The 23,174-nt window shown below is 52.8% G+C and overlaps 1 protein-coding gene across 3 annotated transcripts in view; it reads left to right on the top strand.

Moving 5' to 3' along the window:
• The first annotated feature begins 2,390 nt into the window (after positions 1-2,390).
• The window catches only part of FBXL20 (F-box and leucine rich repeat protein 20), a 41,157-nt gene continuing 20,373 nt past the window's right edge, over positions 2,391-23,174 (top strand). The window contains exons 1-2 of one of the 3 annotated variants that reach the window (XM_069877235.1): positions 2,391-2,506; positions 17,330-17,391. In XM_069877235.1, coding sequence (XP_069733336.1) covers positions 2,465-2,506; positions 17,330-17,391 — 104 coding nt within the window. In that variant the 5' untranslated portion in view covers positions 2,391-2,464. Of the gene's footprint in view, positions 2,507-3,901; positions 4,091-17,329; positions 17,392-23,174 lie in introns of those variants that run through there. The other 2 variants (XM_069877234.1, XM_069877236.1) reach the window with 2 other exon arrangements.

A 23,174-nucleotide genomic window follows, 5' to 3' on the forward strand; every position in this document is an offset into this window, starting at 1 on the left:
GAATGGCCTCAAGCTCCACCAGGGGAGGTTCAGGCTGGACATTAGGAAAAAAAATTTTCACAGAAAGTGTGATTGGTCCCTGGCAGAGGCTGCCCAGGGAGGGGGTTGAGTCCCCTTCCCTGGAGGGGTTTAAGGGCCGGGTGGACGAGGTGCTGAGGGACATGGGTTAGTGATTGATGGGAATGGTTGGACTCAATGATCCGGTGGGTCTCTTCCAACCTGGTGATAGAGGAGCCAGTGGGTGTGAAAATGGGCTGGGTGTTTGATCAGTTTGGCTGGATGGGAGCTGCAGCAGGAGCAGGGATTTCCTTAAGACGTGGATTTTCCTCTTTGGCCTGGAATTAGGAGCATGACTCAGGCATCCTCTGTGGTCTTATCTTGTGATCCCTGAAAGGAAAAGAGACTCAGGAGAGTGGTTTATTTTTACAAGCAGTTCAGTCTGATTCACTGAAGAGGAACGTGGGAAATGAGGAGTTCTGCAAATACATCTGAATGATGTACTGGGCAGAATTCTGCCCCCAGTGGATTTTGCCCTTGATTCCTGGAGGCCAGGGCTTCTCCTGTGGGAATGGGGTTATCCTTGGCATTTGGGGATGCAGCCTGAAAAGATGTCAAGGGTTTCTCTTTCTTTTAAACCTCAGAGATTCCAAATTCTACAGAAACATAGCGAATGTCTCCTCTCATACCTGCTGCCACAAGGAGAGGGGGTCCCACACCCCGTTAAGAGCTTTTTCACCCCGTTTCAGTGTCCTATCCTCTAACCAATACATGATGTAAATCTCATGAGAGAACTAGGAGCTGGGCAGGGGCTGCTCAGCTGGTGGGTGGGAGGCGAGGCGCCTGCTTGTGCAGCCAAAATGCTCTAGATCTAACTGGAGAAGAGACGGCTCTGAGGAGACCTTAGAGCAGCTTCCAGTACCTGAAGGGGCTCCAGGAAAGCTGAGGAGGGACTGCTCATAAAGGCTTGGAGCGACAGGACAAGAGGCAATGGGGATAAATTGGAGAGGGGCAGATTTAGACTAGACAGAAGGAAAAAATTCTTCACCGTGGGAGTGGGGAGCCCCTGGAACAGGTTGCCTAGGGAAGTTGTGGGTGCTCCATCCCTGGAGGGGTTCAAGGCCAGGTTGGATAGAGCTTTGAGGAGCCTGATCCAGTGGGAGGTGTCCCTGCCTATAGCCGGGGGGTTGGAACTAGATGATCTTTAAGGTCCTTCCAACCCAAACTATCGTATGATTATATGAAATGTTTTATTTTTTTAAAGGATTTTTGCTTATTCTTGACATTTCTTCGACATCTTTCAGTACTGGAAAGATACGAGCTGCCAGGAAAAGGGCCAGCCAGGACATTCTCTCTCAGGTGGCAACACTGGAGATGAAAGAAAAATGTTCTTTTCCCAAGCAGCGGTGCTGGAAATGATGGAAATTCCTTGGAATCGGCTTTATAATTTTTTTTTCGGGCTTGGATTTATTTCCACGCCAATAAATCCCTTTGGTGCCAAGGCCTGGCCTGTCCGGGGAGGGGGGGGGGGGGGCGGGGCGGCTCCACCATGCTTGATTTTCCCGCGCGAATGACGTCACGCGGCGCGGCGCCGCGATTGGCTGAGCCGCGCGGCACCCGGAAGTGAGTGGAGAAACCGGGGGGGGGGGGGCGTTCCCTCCCCCTCCATCCCGGGATATTTGGTGGGGGGGAGGTGTTCTTTGAACCCCCTCCCCTACACGATCGCACCGGGGGCGCTGGGGGTGCAGTCCCGGTGTCCTGTGTGCCCCCCCCCGCTCCCAGTCACGTCCACTTTGCCAGTCCCGGTGTGTCCGTTCCCCCCCCCACCTCCTCCCGGTGTCCTCCCCCCTGCCCCCGTGGGTCATGACCCCCCCCATTCTTTCCCCCACCCCCCCCAAGTGTTTCCCCTCTCCTTCCCCGGGGGAATAGTGGGGGTCCCCGCCCCCCCCCCGCCTGGTCCCGGTGCCCCCCCCCACCCCCCAGTCCTAGTGTCCCCCGTCCCCGGGTGTTCCCCCCCCCCAAAACACCCCCCGGTCCCGGTGTCCCCCTCCCGCTGTGTCCCCGTCCCCCCCAACCTCGGACCCGGTGTCCTAGTCACCCTCTCCCCGTTGCCCCCCCCCTACCCCGGTCTCGGTGTCCCCCCCGGTGTCCTCATCCCCCCCCATCCCCTGGTGTCCCTAGCTCCCCCCGCCCCCCCGGTCCCGGTGTCCCCCCCCTAGTCCCGGTGTCCCCGCTAGAGCACCGCCCCCCCCTTCCCCCCCCCACCCCCCCGCTGGCCAATAAGCGCTCTCGTTGTTGGCAGGTGCCGAGTGTTTTTGTTTTGAAGCCTTGAAGTTGAGGCCGGAGGCGGCGGCGGAGCCCCTGCCCCCCCCCCTCCCCCTCCCCAACCTCGACACCTCCCCCCCATCGCCAGCCTTCATCCCCCCCCCCCGCCTCCTCCTCGTCCCCCCCCCCGCCCGGCCCCGCCATGCGCAGGGAGATGAACGGGGTCACTAAGAGCCGCTTTGAGGTAAGGAGGGGGTTGGGGGGCGCTGCCGGGACCCCCCCACCCCGGGCAGGACGGACACGCACCGGCAACGGGGGAGGGAGACCTGGGAAGAGCGGGGGGGGGGGGCCCTGCAGAGATAGGGGGTGGCAATGGAGGGGAGACCTGCAGGGGGTTGGAGGCAATGGGGAGGGGGCTTTGTGGGGGGGAATCCAGCAGAAAGGGGGAGTAATGGGGGGCTGTGGGAGCTGGGGGGGGCTTTGGAGGGGAGACCTGGAGGGGGGGGGCAGTGAGGGGCTGTGTGAATAGGGTAGAGGGGGGTAATGGGGGCGCTGTGTGAGTTAGGGGGGCCTTGGGGTGGGAGACCTGGAGAGGGGGGGGGCAATGGGGGGCTGTGTGAGCGGGGTGGGGGGGCTTTAGGGGAGCCCTGCAGAGAGGAGAGGGCTGGAGGGGCAAGACCTGTGTGAGGGGGGCAGGGGAGGGGCCTGTGTGAGTGGGGAGGGAGGTGATTGGGGGGGGGGGGTGGGGGTGAACCCCCCCCGCCCCAGCAACCACTCATATCATCCCTGGACTGGGGGGGCTTGGGTATTGGGGTGTTTCTCCCCAGTGTGTGCTTATTGTGGCCCTGGGGGGGGGGTGCTGTGTGTGAGTGTATTGGAGCCCTAGGGGGCTGCAGAGGGTGTAAATGGGGGCGATGGGGGGCTCTGACCCACTGGGGGGGGGGGGTATTGGGGTAAACCCCCCCTCCCTCAGCCCAGCAACCACTTATTGCACGGGGAACCCTGTGTCTGTGGGGCTGGGGGGGGTACAGAAGGCATAAATGGGGGCAATGGGGGGGCTTTGACCCCCAGTTAGGGGGAGGGGGGTTGGCATTGGGGAAAGGCCCCCCCCCAACCCCATCCCAACAACCACTCATCGTGGAGTGGGGGTGTTGTGAGTGGGGCAGGGGGGAGGTTTGAGGGTGATGGGGGGCTCTGACCCACCATGTGGGGGTATTGAGGTGACCCCCCCCCCCTCCCCACCTCATCTGGGGCCTCCTATAAACTTCTCTGGGGGTGTTTTGAGGTGGGGGGAGCTGCCAACGTGTTGCTTCGGAGTTGATGATGGAGCAAGGAGGGGGTGGGAAACAAAGCCTGGAAAACTGAGGGGGGAGAAGCGGTCCTGGTGTGTCTTTTTGGGGTAATAACCGGGAAAACCATGATTTTGGGGAGGTGGGGGCTGGAAAAGACGGAAGGCGCGGAGGGAAAACAATAAGATCTATTCAAAGGCTGTGGCGCAAAGCGGGGTCTGGAGCCAGGGCTGCTGCTTTTGGGGGGGGGCAACCTCCTCCTGGGGCTTGGGGAGCAGGATTTGCCCCCCGTTGCGGATGGAAACAGCCCCACCCCGTTCCCTCCTCTCGTCTCCCCGATTCTGGTTGTGTCGGAGGCCAGCGCGGGAGGAAAAGAGCCCGGAACGGTTAAGGATGTAGCTGCGTCCCCCCTCGTCGCGGAGAGACGACGGGAAGGCTTGTCAGGGGAAACCACTGGTTTAATGGCAACGGGAAGAAGGGAACAGCATGGAATTCCGCAGGAAGCTGGCCCTCCGGCTGCGAAAGGTGCAGAAAAACAAGTGGGGCCGTCGTATCGCCCGCCAAGCGACTCCTCATCGTCTTATGGGATCCCTCGCGGCCGCCGGAGCCGCGGCTCTTGGCGTTAAAGCCCATTTCCCATCGTGGTGGTTGGTGCCAGGCGCCGCGTTCCCTCGCGCCGAGGAGGGGCGAGCGGGGCCCCCCGCTGCCTCCTGCCCTTTGCTGGGGGGCGAAATTGGGGGTCACGACTGGCTGGTGTGGCGGCCGCGTTGGGCTTTGAGTGAGGAATGACCGTTGAGGCGGGTGGCGAGGCTTTTCGGGCTCGGTTTATTGTCTCTCGTTAAGCCACGTAAACTGATGGGTGAGCTGTTGTCGTTGGGTGATTCTAAAACCCAACCCAGAAGGGCTTTAATAATCGTTTTTTCTCCCTGTAGGAATAAAAGGTGGGCTGAGCTGCTTCAATTTTATTTGGATTTCTGGTAGAAAACACATCAAGAACGTTAAACTCAGCCCAGGGGCTCAGAATTCGGAGTCTGGGCTTTATCCACAGTGGTTGGGTTTCTCCCTCTGGTGTTTTCTTGCTCATATTTTTCCCCGAGAGGGTTTTTTATCGCTTACAGGACAGTGTGAGGAATGAAACCAGGCTGGTAGTCGCCTTCCTGGGGGGGATGTCTCGGACGGCAACGACCTTTTCTGCTCGCTTGGCCTTTGTCTTGAAAGGGTTTGTTCCAAGATATCGGGAGAGCTTTTAGTCAGGGTTGTGCCAGCCTGAGATTAACTCAGCTCAGAGCAGGGAAGAGCTTTGTTTGCTTTGCTTTGGGTGGGTTTTTTTGGGTTTTTTTTCTTTTTTTTGCTGGAATGGCGTGTTATTTTCTTTCAAGGATAAAAAATAGACAAGTGGAAAATTAGCAACGTGCTTAAAAAGGTCTAAACTAGGTGGTTTCTACTCTATATTTGTGTCAAGGCTGAGTTTGAGCTGCAAGAAGGGCCTTTAACCATGAGCCTGGCTCTAGGATGTGTTTTGGTTGCTAAATCGAGGGCATGGTTTATTATCCCTTGCATTGGTTATCTCTGACCCACTCACCTATATATCCTGCCAGGGACGCCTTTGAAACTCTTTTCCTTTAAATACAGGGGGTTCTAGTGAGGTGTTTTGGTCTGAAAAGCCGAAATATCAATGTATTCGCCTATAAACCGGTTTATTTCTCATCGGGGGTAGGAATGGAGCCGTGCTTTCTAGAAAAGAGTTTGCAATGTTCCTGCTGTAGAAGCGTTGGCTGGCTGGAACGCGCCTTTCCCAGCAATAGTTCTTGTTTTATGTGACATCGAGGCAATTATGCAAAGATGTTTTGGGGCCGGGGGGTGCTCTTCGACGCTGCTGGATATTGTGAGATGGACAAAGGCAGGAGCTGAGGGCTTGGTGCTGGGTTCTCCTCCTTCGTGGCGTTGGTGTTACCTTGGGATGAGCCTCAGAGGTGCTGAGGAGGGGGGCATCCAGCCCTGAGATGTATCGTGGGGTGGAAATCACCTAATCCCCAGCTATAACTGATGTAGATTGTGGTTTGGGCTTTAAATAAAGAGTGAATATCGAGGGGGGAGTTTGAGGTTTTCAGGCTTGGCTTATTGTCTCGTGTTAAACCACGTAAACAGATTCATGAACTGTTGTTGATGGGTGAATCGAAAATCCAATCTAGATGGGCTTGAATAATCATTTCTTCTTATTGTAGGAATAAAATATAGGCTGAGATTCTTAAATCTGACTCGGATCTGGGCTTTTGGGGGGTACGTGTGGCCAGCGGGCTCTTCAGGAGGGATGGAAATTGGAAATCTCTTGTAAGCCCAGCCGAACGAGCGTAGTCTAAATCAGGCCCCTTACAGGAGGTGTGGCCACCGCAGAGAAAATAACCACTTGCTGTAGCAAAGCGTTCGAAAAGGGAAAACATTACCCAGGTTGACTCTTAATTTTCTGTGCTGTGGGTTTAATGTGGAGCGTGCCCTGACGGATCACAGTCCTGGCTGGTACTTGGGGTTTCTCTGCTCCCTCTCGTCCCCGCTACGCGATGCCTGCTGAGCTACAGCCAAACGATAGCAAAGAGGAGGGGATGCCATCTCCTGATCGACTGGTGCCCTGCTCTTGAAGGGCCTTCCCAGAGTCCTGGGTCTCGTTCCTTAGAATCATGGGATGGTTTGGGTTGGAAGGGACCTCAAAGCCCATCCAGTCCCACCCCTGCCATGGGCAGGGACACCTCCCACTGGATCAGGGGCTCCAAGCCCCATCCAGCCTGGCCTTGAACCCCTCCAGGGATGGAGCAGCCACCACTGCTCCTGGCCAAGGCCTCCCCACCCTCACAGGAAAACATTTCTTCCTAAGATCTCATCTCAATCTCCCCTCTTTCAGCTCAAAACCATTCCCCCTCATCCTATCCCTGCCCTCCCTGATCCAGAGCCCCTCCCCAGCTTTCCTGGAGCCCCTTTCAGTCCTAGAAGCTGCTCTGAGGTCTCCCTGGAGCCTTCTCCAGGCTGAACAACCCCAACTCTCATCCCGTCCTCGTACAGGAGGTGCTCCAGCCCTCGGATCATCTCCGTGGCCCCCTCTGGCCTCGCTCTAACAGCTCCACGTCCTTCCTGTGCTGAGGACTCCAGAGCTGAATCTTCCTCCTTCTTCCTCTACAAGGAGTTGTGCTTGCACGTTGGTCAACTGTGGAAACGTTGGCTCTGGCAAGCAGCAATTTCAGCAGGAAATATCAGCGGAGATACCAGAAAACCTGTATTTCCTCCCCATCCCTTGCCAACACTTGGTTTAGTATTTGATAGGAATGGTTGGACTTGACGATCCGATGAGTCTTTTCCAACTTGGTGATTCTATGACTTGAGCAGTGAGGAATGTTGGGGCAGCACCCAGTGATAAGAACTCATCCCGAGTTGAGGCTGCGCTATGGAAGAGCCGAATGTTGCGTTGGGTGGTTGATAAGGCAGCGGTGAGTGGGGTCAACGCCTCCCGGGTGCTTGAACTGGGCTTCCCCACAGGGGTTTGGCTCCGAGCTGTGGTGGGAGCAGCCGCTGCTCAGGAACGATGCGTGTTCCCAAGGAGAGGGACCTGCCTCCCTGGGCTGTGTCCCGCTGGCATCGCGGCTGGTGGAACAGGAAAGGGAGTCGGGGAGCCTGTATGCACGGGCAGGTCTCGGTTTGTGTTGGATACCATTATTAATTGGAGCCTGGGAGAGATCAGGTAATTATTGTTTTCGCTGCTGGATACCTTGCTCCGTGTTTCGCTTGACTCATGCCATTATGAAAGTCGAGCAGTGAGTGTTGTAGCTTTACTGATAGGGTAGGAAACCTTCACCTGCACGGCTGCGAAGGAGCCCGTGGCTTTGTGTGGCTGGATTGGCTGATCCATCAGCTCCACTTCCAGATCAACCATCCTTTGATGGGTGGCAAACCCACCCAGTCCCCTTCCCACCTCATCTCAGGCAGGGTTTTTGAGATCCTTTGACTCTTTTTTCCAAGAAGATGCACTAATAATACCGTCCTCGTCTCTTGGGTGAGAGCTGAACACCACCCAGCAGTGAAAAAAACTCATTCCCAGTAGTGCAGAACTGTCGGCTTTGGAGAGTGGAAGAGCTGTAAGAAATGGTGCTCATCAAAGCAGCTTGTTTGAGCCTTGGGTTGGACTCGGAGAGCTAGAATCTCTGAGAATATTCATAGAATCACAGGATCCTCTCTGATCAAGGGCCCCTCCCCAGCTTTCCTGGAGCCCCTTTCAGTGCTGGAAGCTGCTCTGAGGTCTCCCTGCAGCCTTCTCTTCTCCAAGCTGAACCCCAGCTCTCATCCTGTCCTCATGCAGGAGGTGCTCCAGCCCTCAGGTCATCTCCGTGGCCTCCTCTGGACTCTCTCCAACAGCTCCACGTCCTTCCTGTGCTATTTATTGAAGCGCGTCTCTGCTTTGGGGTTTGGTTTTCCACTAAATCCATGCGAAGGGTGTTTGCACTAAACCACTGCCCTGCTCAAATAGCTTCTCAAAAGGAAATAAAACCCCAGTGGGTGTTCAACAGCGCAGTCCCCACCATAGGCTTTGTCCACTGCAAGTCAGGAAGTCCTTGTCTTGTTTTTTCTCTCCTCCTGTGTTGGTCTCAGCTGTTGTTTTCACGGGCAGGGGTGTTTATTTAAAACCTCGTAGGGCGTGTGCGAGAAAGTAGCATCGTTTTAAATCAAATATCTGTAATGGGTCATAAAATACCCAGATGACCGCTCGCTGGATCTTGAGGTTTTTAATGGAGCTAAAAAAAGTAGACGCCCAACCCAGCTTCGATGACGGCACCCGTGGTGTGTTCACTCCTCGCTGCCCGCCCGCGTCTATTTAACGCACGATCCCAGCTCCTCTGACCTCTCCCGTTCTGGGATGAGGATTTTTCTCATTCAGGACCAAAACCAACTTCTGGTAAGGACAAAGCTGATGGAAGCAGCCCAGAAGCCTCCACTCAGGCTCTTCCCTGTGGAAACCGCTCGGATGCGCATCTCCTGCGGCAGCCAGGGGAAGTCGGGTGGCTGAAATGCTGAGGATGGCAAGTGCTGCTCGTGTCTTAAATTGCAATTAAAAGCTCCCCGTGTTCACTTTTAAGGTGTAGTTGTGGGATGCTTGCTTTGCAGAAAACTCTTGGAGCCGAGCCTGGGAGAGAAGAACAAACCAGATGAACAAAAAGCAGCACGTGGACCTTCTGGTGTCCGACAGCAGGTTCTCATCCTTAAAAAACCAGCTATAATGGTGCTTGCGGTTGAAATGATGTTTCTTAAATCAAAAGGAGTCATCCAGTATCTCACCTCCACGTCTGCATTTGAAGTTTAACTTCTCAAACACAACAACACGACCTTGTGTATTTGCACATAAATCACCTGAGGAGTTTCTTCTGTGGCGGTTCCTGCGTTCCGTGGCTACGTCAGCGGCGCGGGCGGTGCTTTATCACCCAGGCTTGATTTCTGTTGGGCTTATCAGTCATTTGTTCGCCCTCATGCATTTGGCATTGCTGATTCAAAAGAAAAAAAAAAGAGGAGGAGAAGGTGATTTATTTGGCTTTGTTGCTGAAGAGCATTGGGCTGCACAGAGGAACTGGAGCAGCTCCTGTATGAGAACAGGCTGAGAGAGTTGGGTTGTTCAGCCTGGAGAAAAGAAGGCTCTGAGAAGACCTTAGAACAGCTTCCAGTACCTGAAAGGGCTCCAGGAAAGCTGGGGAGGGGCTGTTCACAAAGACTTGGAGTGATAGGACAAGGGGCAATGGGGATAAACTGGAGAGGGGCAGATTTAGACTAGACAGAAGGAAAAAATTCTTCACCGTGAGGGTGGAGAGACCCTGGAACAGGTTGTCCAGAGAAGTCCTGGCTGCCCCATCCCTGGAGGGGTTCAAGGCCAGGTTGGATGGGGCTTGGAGCCTCTGATCCCTTGGGAGGTGTCCCTGCCCATGGCAGGGGTGGGACTGGATGGACTTTAACCCAAACTATTCTGTGATCATTACCCCGGCCAGTAGAAACTGAGGCTTTTCCAAAGCAACAAGCAGCTGAGGAAGAAGCAGTCCAACGGTGTCCAGTGAGTAAATTGCCTGTTGAGCTTTTTTTTTATTTTTTTGAGGAATATTAAGCCTATAGGAAGCCTTTTTGACCAGGGTCTCCTCCGTGTTGGTTGTGCTCCGTCACGCTTGGGGGCGAGCAGAGGTTGACGAGGTGAGTTGGTGCAGGAGGACTCTGCTCCACCTGCCACAAACGCTGCCGGGAGACTCCGGAGCATCACGCCTGCTGAGGATGGACCATTCCCTGATTCTGTGGTTCCCTCATCCTGCTCGATGTCTCTAGGTTGGTTGGGTTTTGGACATCCACGTTCAGTCCATGTTTTTCCTTTCCTTCCTGACTGTGTCCGTGCCCCCTGTCTCCTGTTGGTGCTTCAGGGCTGTTTCAGACACTCAGTTCTGCTCCTGAGGGGTTGGAGGTGCTGGACCCCCAGGGTGTTTTTCACTGGAGTGAACGTTAACAGTGACTCTGGGTGCGACAGCTCGTTCGAGGGTTTCCCAACCTCGCAGCCGCTCGTTTCCTAAAGCTCCAAATCAGCTTCATCCCTTTTCCCCCATTAAGCTTTGAATTTTCCGCTCTAGAAGAAAAGTGTTTGAGTTCAAAGTCCGCATCTGGGCTAATACCGTGTGCTCGGCTCTTGGCGCCAGCGCTTCTAAGGTTAAGCCTTATGTGATTTTTAGCTATTTTTTAAGCCAAACCATCCCCCTCCCTGAGCCGATGGTGGATGCAGCCTGGGTTGAAACCTGGTGGTGTGGTGAACACTCCCCCCCTGGCTGATGTCTGCAGCCCCCTGGGCTTGTATCAGGTGCAGACATGGACAATTACTCGATATTGTGTTAATTTTGATGGGTTTTTCTGTTCCAACTGAACATCTTACTGTTAACTTGAGTTGTTCAGTCCTTTTTCTGGATGGTTTAGACTAGACATGAGGAATTTCTTCACCATGAAAGTGAGGAGGCACTCAGGTTGCCCAGAGAAGCTGTGGCTACTCCATCCCTGGAGGTGTCCAAGGCCAGGTTGGATGGAGCTTGGAGCCCCTGATCCAGTGGGAGGTGTCCCTGCCCATGGCAGGGGGGTTGGAACTAGATGATCTTTAACCTTCCAACCCAAATTATTGTATGATTGTATGATAAACGCCTTGAAGCCCCCCTACCTCTCTGTGTGTCCTGTGAAGGAGCTGCTCCTTCCTTCCTCAGTGCCCACAGCCACGTGCACTTTTCTGCAGAAACAAGCTCAGCAAATGGTGAAATCGAACGCGAATGACTCCTCGTGATCAACCTTAAAACCTTATACTAGGAAATTCCCTCACCTGTGTTGGCCAAGCAGGTTTGTGGTGGTGCTGGGGTGTAGCACCCTAGGTTGGTCACTTTGGAAGCTGCAGCATCAGGGCTGCTTGGAGCTTCAGAGCCGCGTGGGAGTGTTTGTGGAGCTTAGAGATGCAGCTGAATTGTGGAGCACCCGTGGCGTGCTTCGCATCGACTCTGCGCTCTCTTTGCTCCTCGTCTCTTTAGCAAAATCCTCTGTAAGAAGATGCTGGGGAGGCGGATGGTGGTTTTCGTTGCCTGCTGTGGTCCAGGCACGGTTTGTGTCATATAATCAAGATCAGTTACGCAGATTGGTGCGTTTTTATGTCTAAACTGTGCTTTATTGGGAAAAAGTCCCTGCTGCTCTTCTAGTGGAAAGTCTTTTTGGAATGTCAGATGAGTAAAGTGCTGTTCTCTTAAGAACGCAGCCAGTGACATCAGAATTGCTAACGGGGAGTGGTTTGGAGCGTTTAGGGTAATGTAAAACGAATGTGTTTTCTATTCTGTGCATTAATGTTCCTGATCGCTTCCAGTAAACTGTAAATGTTGAAATAAGTCATTGAGAAACTTCTCAAGTGGGTTTTTCTCAACACACACACAAAAAAAAGAGAAAAACAAAACTTCTCTTCCTCATGGGAACAACCCTCCAGCCCTTCCCAACAATAAAATCAAACCAGGGCCAGATGTGACATTTACAGGAAAGCTTCGCCCCCTCCCGCTGCCAGCCTGGGGTTCAGGGAGCTCTGCGGCCGGGAGCCTGCGCCGAGCCGGGACCGGAGCAGCGTACGGACTGTTCTTCCAGCTCTCTGGAAGCCAGGAGAGACAGCTTGGTGCCGCTGAGGTGTGGAGACTTTCAGTGGAGCTGGAGGTGCAGGGAGAGGAACTGCTCTGGAAGCAAAGATGTAAGTGTTGCCGGAACCGTTGGAGAAACGCTCTTCTCAATGGAGAAAGTTTTGAGTTGCTGTGGAGTGAGTTAGGTGACCTGACGTTATCTTGGGGGTGTTGGTAGGTGAGAAGCTCGAGATGAGCCAGCATCGTGGCCTCGCAGCCCAGAAACCAACCGTGTCCTGCATCCAAAGCAGTGGGAGCAGCAGAGCCAGGGAGGGGATTCTGCCCCTCTGCTCTGCTCTGGTGAGACCCACCTGGAGCCCTGAGTTGAGCTCTGGAGTCCTCAGCATGGGAAGGACATGGAGCTGTTGGAGAGAGTCCAGAGGAGGCTATGGAGATGATCCAGGGGCTGGAGAACCTCTGCTAGGAGGACAGGCTGAGAGAGTTGGGGTTGTTCAGCCTGGAGAAGAGAAGGCTCTGAGGAGACCTTAGAGCAGCTTCCAGTCCAGAAAGGGGCTTCAGGAAAGCTCGGGAGGGGCTCTTGATCAGGGAGGGCAGGGATAGGATGGAGAGGAATGGTTTTGAGCTGAAAGAGGGGAGATTGAGATGAGATCTTACGGAGAAATGTTTTGCTGTGAGGGTGGAGAAGCCCTGGCCCAGGTTGCCCAGAGCAGGGGTGGCTGCCCCATCCCTGGAGGGGTTCAAGGCCAGGTTGGTTGGGGCTTGGAGCAACTGGGTCTAGTGGGACGTGTGGAATTGGATGGGCTTTGAGGTCCTTTCCATGATTCTATGAAAATATAGCTAAATATCTGTGAAGTCTGGGGTTTGGGAGAGGAGTGGTAGCTGTGGGCTGGGCCACCTTCTGCATTAGCATTTTCAAAGCCACACGTTGGTGTCACGTCAAGACCAGTTGCGTGGTTGATCCGTGCCCACGGCACCTGAATCCATGCACCGTGTGGACACCTCCTTTATGTTCTAAACCTCGCACGTACCCGCTCGCTCGGGGCACGGTGGCACCAGACCTGAGCCAAGGTGAGTCTGGTGCTCGTACGGCTTTTGGTGCCTGGTCCCTGAGCTCCAAGGCCAAACGAACGGCTGCGATAACGCCACCGTGCTCTGCTTTGTGTTTAAACTCCCATCGTGCCTGCCTGCTAAGGGTTGCTTCACTCAGAGCTTGCATCAACTGTTGTTCAGGTCCCTTTTTTGCATGTGTGATGAGCGCCGTGCACGCCCGGGTCTTTCTGGTGCGGGGACTCTGGTAATTACACGCCGGCGCGCTCGGCTCCTGTCATCCCGCTCCGGTGCTGATGTCAAAGCCGTGACCCACTTGGGGTTGCCGTGCCCTGTAATGAGCGGCTGCCACCAAATCCTCAATAGCTGCTCTGTGCGGCGCGCCGGGAGCGGATGAAGCCGAGCCCCACGCTGCAACCGCAGGAACTGAATAGTCTTGAATATTCTGAATATTCAGTGCTGAATGTGAATATTAAGACCTTGTTTTAATATTTGAAACATTTAATATTCTGAAAAGCAAGGGAGGAGTTATTAAAACAAACAATGATTACGTGATGGGCTGTGACACCAGCAGGAGGCTGCTGGAATTGTATCTTTTTATAGAATAATTTGGGTTGGAAGGGAGCTTAAAAATCATCCAGTTCCAACCCCACCAGACCAGGCTGCCCAAGGCTCCATCCAACCTGGCCTTGAACATCTCCAGGGATGGGGAAGCCACAACTTCCCTGGGCAACCTGTTCCTGGACCTCACTGCTCTCTTAGTGAAGAAATTCCTCCTTGTGTCTAGTCTAAATCTGCCCCTCTCCAATTTATACCCATTGTCCCTCATCCTTTCACATAATCCTATGAAGGGAATGGTTTTGAGCTGCGAGAGGGGAGATTGAGATGAGATCTTAGGAAGAAATGTTTTCCCGTGAGGATGAGGAGCCCCTGGCCCAGGTTGCCCAGAGCAGGGGTGGCTGCCCCATCCCTGGAGATGCTCAAGGCCAGGTTGGATGGGGCTGGGAGCCCCTGATCCAGTGGGAGGTGTCCCTGCCCATGGCAGGGGTGGAACTGGATGGGCTTTGAGGTCCCTCCTGACCAAACCATCCCATGATTCTATTCTATGATTCTATGTTATAGGATGTTAAGAAATGTTAGGAAAAGCAAACGTCGATCATTTATTGTTTATCCCTAGGAGTAATTTCACAACCCTGGAAGTCTGGAATAGCCTCTAACATTTTTTCAGACTAGTCTTATTCTTGTATGGACTTGCCAGGTGATCAGAATGTCCCTTGGTATGTTTAACTAGCTATAAATGCTTCCCTGGCTTAGCAACATATCCCAGTTCCAGCCTGTTTTCACTCATCTGGGCACCAAGGTTTGAGGAAAGACTTGAGAAAATCGGTCTGGTGACGTACCCTGGTAGCTGACACCCTTCCAGAGGAGGAGAATGCCAGAACCGAGGCTCTCCCACAAACCTATCCTGCATCTGGATGTTGTTTTTATGGGTCCGAGGACTTCTAGTAAGACAAAAACCCCAGTGGAGCCCTGGACAAAGGGCAGCTGCTACAGAAAAGCAGTTGAAAGCTGTGGTTTGCGCTTGGCTCAGGGGAAGCTTTTTCTCCTGAGCAACAGAATGGGCTGAAGCCAGTTACCTGCGTTTTGCATGAGGCTGAATGTCCTCGATGAGCCGTCGTGGTCGACAACAGGTAGGGACCTGCCCGAGTCCTCCCAGCGCGGTCTGAGTGCAGGCAAAGCCCCGTTGCCAATGCAGATGGGACAGAGAAGGCTTGGCTGGCGCCTTCTGGAATCTCTGGTTTGATACTTCCTGCCCTTGCCTGCTCTCTTCTGGTCCTGTTCCTTTTTGGAAGCCTCCTGCTGCTATCTGATTTGAGTTTTTTCTTGTGATGGAGCTGGAGGAGTTGGTTCAGGTGTAAACTTCTAGCCTGGACCATAACGAGAATTCGGACAGAGCTGTTTCTACTGTTGTTCTTGTAACCAGGGGAAGAAAAATTGATGTCTCCTTTTTCCCTGTGAATAATTCCTCTGCATTTCTCCTTCATTAGAGCTTTCTCCAGAATTTCCTTAATATCCCAGCTGATCAGCTAAGCCGTTTAATTAGAACTGGTCCCAGAACGCGGATGTGCGTTGGCTGCTTCCACAGTGTCTTTGTTATCTGCCAAGCATCAAGTAGCATCAATCACTGAGGCTGGACGTGGTCCTCGGCTTCAGGAGATGCTTCTCCACCCTGGTCTCTGAGGCAACAGCCTTCACCGACTTGGTGTCAGCTGGGGAAATGGCAAAAGCTTCATTTTAATTATCTGCAAAATGGGCTGCGGAGTTGCCCGTCCAGTGAGCCATCTAGGACTTGCTAACGTGCGATAGCTCCTGGTGGGAAGTGATAAAAGCATCTTTGAGGGGGGGGTAAACGACACTTTTTCTTGTGTGACATTTAGGGAGCAAACGCTGGAGAGTTCGTGTTCCGCATCGGCATCTTGAGATGATGAAAAAGCCAAGTGTGATTTGAAAACGTGGCTTTTAAGTCTGACTCTAAAAGCATTGGGTTCGCTGTTCTCTTGTACCGGCGGCGTTATTCTGCGCTCAGTTCGTTATCGCTGATCGGAGCGTATTAAAAAGCGACTTTGCAGCAGTGCTCCAGCTTTTCCTGTTAAGCCCTGGTGGTTTCTCCGCAACGAGGTGGGGTTGGAGTGATGCTTGGACCCGGACTAGGTGCTGCGTGGAGAAGCGGTGCCTGTCGGCGAGCCTGGCGTACGGCTCCGTAAGCCACCGAGGTCTTACTTTCCTTTTTTTAACTCTTAATCTGATCCTCTGCCACTTAAGTGACCTCGCTGATGCTGGCTTTATTTGCTTTGCATACATACGGCTAAATCGATCCGGACCGCTTAATCAACTGATTAGAATCGGCCTTTTCAGACTGTAATTCCAGCAGCAGTTTTTACCAGGGATGCAGCTCGGGGAGATCGGCTCTTGGTTGTTCCAGAGGTTGAAGAGAAAATTTATTAATGAAGTTGAAGCTCATTCTCCTCATCCCTTGCTTTGCTTTTGGAAATGCCGTGAGCGTGCTTCTAAGTGGAAGCTCTTGGCAGTCTTTGCACGGATCATAGAATCATAGAATAACCAGGTTGGAAGAGACCCACTGGATCATCAAGTCCAACCATTCCTATTAAAAACAATAAAATAGAAATTATTCTATTGATTTTCCCACCCTGGTCGTTGGGTTTTCACTATGGCAAGACAACACCAAGTCTTTTAAATCTATTTTTTCAAGAAGCTCAGGAGGTTTTGCTGTCTCTTTTTCCTAGGACTCCTTAGAAAAGGGAAGCTTCTCCTGCTTTTGCCGCTACTGGGATTGTTTCAACTGGTCCAGAAGTCCATTTCAGATTTGTAAATGGTTTTGGCTGCTATGACCGTGTCCCTGCTCATCGCAGGGAGGTTGGAACTGGATGATCTTCAAGGTCCCTTCCAACCCAAACCACGCCACGATTCCATGATTCTATAATTTGCTGCGAGAACAATGTGGGCGCTGTAGGTTCTGCATCCTCTTCTGTTAGGAAAACCAGTCCTGCTGTGCCCACGCCTTCAACCTCCCGTTGTTAGACATTAGGGCTCCTTGGCTGTTCTTGTTGCTCTTCCCTCCAGTGTGGTTGCCACGTGCTTGTTGGATGCGTGGTTACGCTTGATGCGCTGGAACAGGTTACCCAGGGAAGTTGTGGCTGCCCCATCCCTGGAGGTATCCAGGTTGGATGGTCCTTGGAGCCCCTGATCCAGTGGGAGATGCTCCTGCCCATGGCAGGGGCGGAACTGGATGGGCTTTGAGGTCCCCTCTGACCCAAACTATTGTACGATTCTGTGTTTTTTCAAGTGCCTGAGACACGGATGGAACCCGCAGTAGCGCCACAGGCGATGCCTTCCTCTAGTCAGTGCCAGCCCACAAGTAGCCCCTTGTTATCATTTACTTTAGTAGATAGATGAAAAATCTTGGTTGATATTTAATCTATTCATCCTCAGAGCATCTCTGGAGAAGAGGAGGCTGAGGGGAGACCTCATTGCTCTCTCCAACTCCCTGGAAGGAGGTTGTGGAGAGGAGGGAGCTGGGCTCTTCTCCCAAGGGACAGGGGACAGGACGAGAGGGAATGGCCTCAAGCTCCACCAGGGGAGGGTCAGGCTGGACATTAGGAAAAAACTTTTCACAGAAAGGGTGATTGGTCCCTGGCAGAGGCTGCCCAGGGAAGACGGTTGAGTCCCCTTCCCTGGAGGGGTTTAAGGGACGGGTGGACGAGGTGCTGAGGGACATGGTTTAGTGATTGATGGGAATGGTTGGACTCGATGATGTGATGGGTCTCTTCCAACCTGGTGATTCTATGATTAAACTCTATTGAAGGTGCTGTTCTCTCCAACTCAGGTCAATCCAGGGGTTTGAAAGCTCGAGCACAAGGTTTCTCTTTTGGGACCCTATAAGGCCAGGTGTCTCTCTCGCAGGGGCCTCGCTAACCAGCAGCTTCCTCCCTCGAGTAAAGCAGGGTTTGTTTCCTTAATGAAAACATATGGCTAAAATCTTTCAATTATTTGTATTTACAGATGTTCTCAAACAACGATGAAGCTGTGATCAACAAAAAACTTCCGAAAGAGCTGCTGCTTCGGTAAGCTGCCGTTGCCTTCGTGACCTTGGGGACTGGGGGATGTTTGCAGCCAGTACCCGATTTTGCTGGTGTGCTCAGAAATCAAGAGCTTGGTTTGGGTCACTCCTAAATCCATAGACACATGGAAGCGGATCAGGGATCTGCATCAGCTGCGGTTGTGCTGAATATTATCTAGTTGCCTGGTTTGTAGCTGGAAGAAGGATAGGGCTGAAGTCCTTAAGGGGTTGTTTAGCCTGGAGAAGAGGAGGCTGAGGGGAGACCTCATTGCTCTCTGCAACTCCCTGAAAGGAGGTTGTGGAGAGGAGGGAGCTGGGCTCTTCTCCCAAGGGACAGGGGACAGGACGAGAGGGAATGGCCTCAAGCTCCACCAGGGGAGGTTCAGGATGGACATTAGGAAAAAATATTTCATGGAAAGGGTGATTGGGCAGTGGCAGAGGCTGCCCAGGGAGGGGGTTGAGTCCCCTTCCCTGGAGGGGTTTAAGGGCCGGGTGGACGAGGTGCTGAGGGACATGGAGTGATAGAATGAGGGGCGATGGGTATAAACTGGAGAGGGGCAGCTTTAGACTGGACATAATGAGAAATTTCTTCACCGTGAGAGTGGTGAGGCCCTGGAACACGTTGCCTAGAGAAGCTGTGGCTGCTCCATCCCTGGAGGGGTTCGGGGCCAGGTTGGATGGGGCTTGGAACAACCTGATCTAGTGGGAGGTGTCCCTGCCCAGGGCAGGGGGATTGGAACTGGATAATCTTTAAGTTTCCTTCTAACCCAAACTGTTGTATGATTCTATGACAATTAGAGAAGGATTCATGGAAAGTTGGGGGGAACATCCTGCACCAGGCAGGGAATTTGGTCAGTAAAAGCCACGCTGCGGCCAAGATCTCTGCACGCTTCTGCCCTGCAGGAATGGTTTTCTGTTTTGTGTTCTTGGTGTTCTCACCTGCTGCAGCACAGAGCGAGCGCTCAGGGCTGTGAGGAACTTAGGAGAAATCAGGAGGCAAAGTTTATAAATGTTAAAGTTCATAAGTAATGGGTTTGAGAGTTGGAATTCACTATTAGCATACTGTGCAAATTAATTACTGTGGATTGACAGTGCAGCCTTTGAAATAGAAACTTGGATGCCTTTATCTGCAGGAATCTCCTGTAAATGAATGTCACTGTCTACCAGACAAAGACTTATGTGTGTAAGCAGCGCTGCTGTGTAACGTCTTGTTCTCCGGTTTGTTCATTCTGCAGATGGCATTGATGTCTCGTGTGCGTGTTTGCAAAGTGGAAAGCTCTACTTGAGCAAAATAAAGAGTAGGAGGTTGTAAAAGGGGCAAGCAGCAGCCTCAGTCACCCCCCAAGGTACAGAATGTGCGGCTCTGTTGCCTGGCAGGGCAGGCTGGAGCTTCTAGGAGCTTGCACCTTGATGCACGAATCCACCTTTACACTCTTACACGCGAGCCAAACCAGCAAGAAGTGGAGTTTGCTCCTTTGCTGCCACCAGCTCCTCTTTGGGGAGCATCCAGCTCGGTGACTCGGAACGGTAAATTAGTGATCCGCGTCGGCTCTGGCTGTGGTCGCCTTCCCAGTAGAGGTGTCGTGGCCCTGAGTTACTGGTACCCAGTGTTACCGGTGCCCTGTTGAAGAGGTGCTTTCATCCTTTGAGGGCTTCCTGCCGTTCTTCTTCTAGCCCACCAGCCAAACCCCAACCACAAGCCTGGATCTTCCATGGCACGGGTGGTCTCTGTGGGTCTCCTGGTGGAGCTTTACTCTCGGCGCGATGTGGGGCTGATAAACAGCTTACGCTTGGCAGGAGGAAGGGGACCAGGTTGTGGGAGCTCATCTTTTCCTTCTTGGTTCATGAGCGGGTCAAGCAGTTTTCAATGCTCTCCTGGCATAAGCGGCTTTTACTCCATGAAGCCTCCTGCTCGCCCCTTTTTCATCACACCCAGGCCCTGGTGTTGGCTTTGCCATCTGACCTTCAGGCTCTGTGTTGATTTATTCCTTGGGAGCTTGAGTTCTGCAGAGGACGAGGAAGCGATGGAGCGCGGGGAGACCGGAGAGCTGGCAGCAAAGTCCTTTCTCTCCTCCCGGCCAGCCCGCAGAGCGAAATTTAACTTGAAAGGTGGGTCACTGACATAAATCGGCGTTGATAATTTTAGAAGGCTGAAGGTCTAAGCTCGCTCACCTCACAGCCCACAGCATCCAGGGATTTCATTCAAGTCTTGACCCTAATCTCATTAGAGTGGCAGTGGGAAAGTGAGGAGTCCTAGAAAACCCTGAGTGGATTAAGAGGTTGAAACCTGAAAAATGCTCAAACTGCAATGTGTTTTGGCTAAATTGGCTGGTGCGGGGCTGCTCAGGCAGAGCCCTAAACACAGGGAGTTACACTGCAGGGAAATAATTGGATCTGCTGCGATACCAGCCTAGGTTTCATTCCTGTTGGGAACGCTCAGTCTGTGGTCACCTGCGATCACTGTTGTTTGATGACCAAGTCATTGATGTGGTTTACTTTCTTGCTGTCGCCTCCAAAGAGTTGAAGAGGCTGATGAAAGAGTACAGCAAAGCAGAATTCCTGGGTGTTGGATGTAAAGACGAACACCCGAACTGTGAGCAGTTTGATTGATTAAGGCAGAATCAGGAAAACCGGTCTCCAAGTGACACTTGGAGAACCTGCTGCTGCTTACCCTCCCCTGTTTCTTTCCCTGGATAAACTGGATCTGACCAGAGCAGACCATCTTTCCTAAGGATTTGGAAGGCTCTGAGGAGAACTTAGAGCAGCTTCCAGTACCTGAAGGGGCTACAGGAAAGCTGGGAAGAGGCTGTTTACAAAGGTTTGGAGTGATAGGACGAGGGGCAATGGGGATAAACTGGAGAGGGGCAGATTTAGACTAGACAGAAGGAAAAAATTCTTCACCGTGAGGGTGGGGAGGTCCTGGCCCAGGTTGCCTAGAAAAGTTGTGGCTGCCCCATCCCTGGAGGGGTTCAAGGCCAGGTTGGATGGGGCTTGGAGCCCCTGATCCAGTGGGAGGTGTCCCTGCCCATGGCAGGGGTGGAACTAGATGATCTTTAAGTTCTCTTCCAACCCTCACTGAGATTGTAGTTGGAGCCAGTTCTGAGAGGACCAAAACCCACCACGCTGCCGTGGCTGCTGCTCAAAGAGTTCTTTTTGCTGTCCCGTTCTGCTGACTCACTGGCTGATGTTCTTAAACAACGGCCAGAGCAGATCAGAAAACACTGGAAAATGCTCTTAAGCTTTTCAGAGCCAAAGTCTCTGGGTTGGACAACAAAGGAGCTCGTGGTGAAGCTGAGCATTGTCAACCTCAGAGGTGAGAGGGGCGAGCGTGACATCCCGTTGGCCGTGTTGGGTGGACTGGGACTGGGAAGGGAGGAGCAGGAAGCAGAAAAGAATTTAGCCAAGACCTAATAGCCCTGATAGAGGGATGGGATAGTTATTAATAGCCTGGGATTTCCATGGAAAAAGCAATTTTAATGAAAATACAGTAAGCTTGCGTAGTTACTGACCTAGCCGCCGTTCCCATGGAGTTTGATATTTTTTTGCTCCTATGATGGGAATCTAGGGTGAAAGTAAGAATTTTCCCTAGCTTCTATCATTTCCCCAGGCTTTCCTTGTATTGTTGTACAGTGACATTGTGCTAAATAAATCCTCGGTGCTCACATACATGCATGAATAAATGACATTTAATTCGAGGGGAAGACTTCTCTGTGAGCGTTTGAAAGCCAGTATGGAGCTGCTGCTGAAATCCAGACATGGGTTCCTAAATCAGTGTTGGGGTAGAATCATAGAATCATGGAATAACCAGGTTGGAAGAGACCCACCGGATCATCGAGTCCAACCATTCCCATCGATCACTAACCCATGTCCCTCAGCACCTCGTCCACCCGTCTCTTAAACCCCTCCAGGGAAGGGGACTCAACCCCCTCCCTGGGCAGCCTCTGACACTGCCCAATGACCCTTTCTGTGAAGAATTTTTTCCTAATGTCCAGCCTGACCCTCCCCTGGTGGAGCTTGAGGCCATTCCCTCTCGTCCTGTCCCCTGTCCCTTGGGAGAAGAGCCCAGCTCCCTCCTCTCCACAACCTCCTTTCCAGGAGCTGCAAAGAGCGATGAGGTCTCCCCTCAGCCTCCTCTTCTCCACACCAAACATCCCCAGGTCCCTCAGCGTCCCCTGGGCTCCAGCCATTTCCCCAGCTCCGTTCCCCTTCTTGGGACGCCCTCCAGCCTGTCTGTCTTGTACGAAGGGGCCCAAATCCGAAGCATCCTTTTCTCTTCTTCCACCAGCACCGATGTTTCTGAAGTGCAAGAACGCTTGGTCCTGCAATGGTTGGTTCATATCTTCCCAGGCTTGCTTGTGTCCTCTCCTAACGTTTGTAACTCTAAGATTTGCTGCTGGTACCTAACGATGGACAAATACAGGGTGTCTGAAGGTGCACGGGATGTAGAATCATAGAATCACTAGGTTGGAAGAGACCCACCAGATCATCGAGTCCAACCATTCCCATCAATCTCTAACCCATGTCCCTCAGCACCTCGTCCACCCGGCCCTTAAACCCCTCCAGGGAAGGGGACTCAACCCCCTCCCTGGGCAGCCTGTTCCATGTTAACTTGCACACACAACTTGGTGTAGGGAGCAAAGCCTGGGTCGCCCCTCGCCGTTTATCTCCAGGACAAAGTGCAGTTTATCTGCGATGCACGCGGTGTTTGCTCATCGTTCTCTGCTCCTCTTCCCCCAGCTTAATCAGCGTCTCTGCTCTTTATTCAAATGTATTCCTCGTGCTTCTCCGGGGGGTGAAGGCATCGCACAGCTCTCTTGGGTTGATCTTAGAGCTTCAGTGACATGTTAGCGTAGTTAAATTTAAGTCAGACAAAAAGAACACGCTGCCAGCAACATCTTCTCATTTCTGAGCCTCATCCAGCACGGGCAGGTCTGGGGAGAAGACAGCAAAGCCGATGTACGCGCCCCTCCCAGCCCAGTGCCTCGTGGGGATGTGGCTCAAGTGTTGCAGGTATCCAACCAATTGCTAACTCAGGCTTATGCTGTTCTCCTGAGAAAATCTGGAGAGTTTTGGAGCAGTGGAGTTCTGTTTGTTCTCAGAAATTCTCCTGGACAACCACGCTTTGTCTGACAAGAGTCTTTTATAAAATAGCGTTTAGCTTTGGAACAAAATTGCTTGCCCCAAGCCTTCAACACTTGTGTCTCATAACATTTGCCTTCTCTTTCTGGTGGGCTTTGAGTTTAAGCTATTGAAGCATGTGTTATAAGACCTTACCTGGAGCCCCGAGTCCAGCTCTGGAGTCCTCAGCACAGGGCACGGAGCTGGTGGAGCAAGTCCAGAGGAGGCCATGGAGATGATCCAAGGGCTGGAGAACCTTCTGTACAAGGACAGGCTGAGAGCGTTGGGGTTGTTCAGCCTGGAGAAGAGAAGATTCTGGGGAGACCAGCTGCAGGAAAGCTGGGATGGGGCTCTTGATCAGGGAAGGCAGGGATAGGATGGAGAGGAATGGTTTTGAGCTGAAAGAGGGGAGTTTGAGATGGGATCTTACGGAGAAATGTTCTTCTGTGAGGGTGAGGAGGCCCTGGCCCATGTTGCCCAGAGCAGGGGTGGCTGCCCCATCCCTGGAGGGGTTCAAGGCCAGGTTGGATGGGGCTTGGAGTAATTGGATCCAGTGGGAGGTGTCCCTGCCCATGGCAGGGGTGGGACTGGCTGGGCTTTGAGGTCCCTTCCAACCCAAACCATTGCATGATTTTTTAATGATTCTGATATGTGCAAGTGTGTTCTTGG

Source organism: Phaenicophaeus curvirostris, chromosome 26 (assembly GCF_032191515.1).
Source record: "Phaenicophaeus curvirostris isolate KB17595 chromosome 26, BPBGC_Pcur_1.0, whole genome shotgun sequence".
Taxonomy (NCBI): Eukaryota; Metazoa; Chordata; class Aves; order Cuculiformes; family Cuculidae; genus Phaenicophaeus; species Phaenicophaeus curvirostris.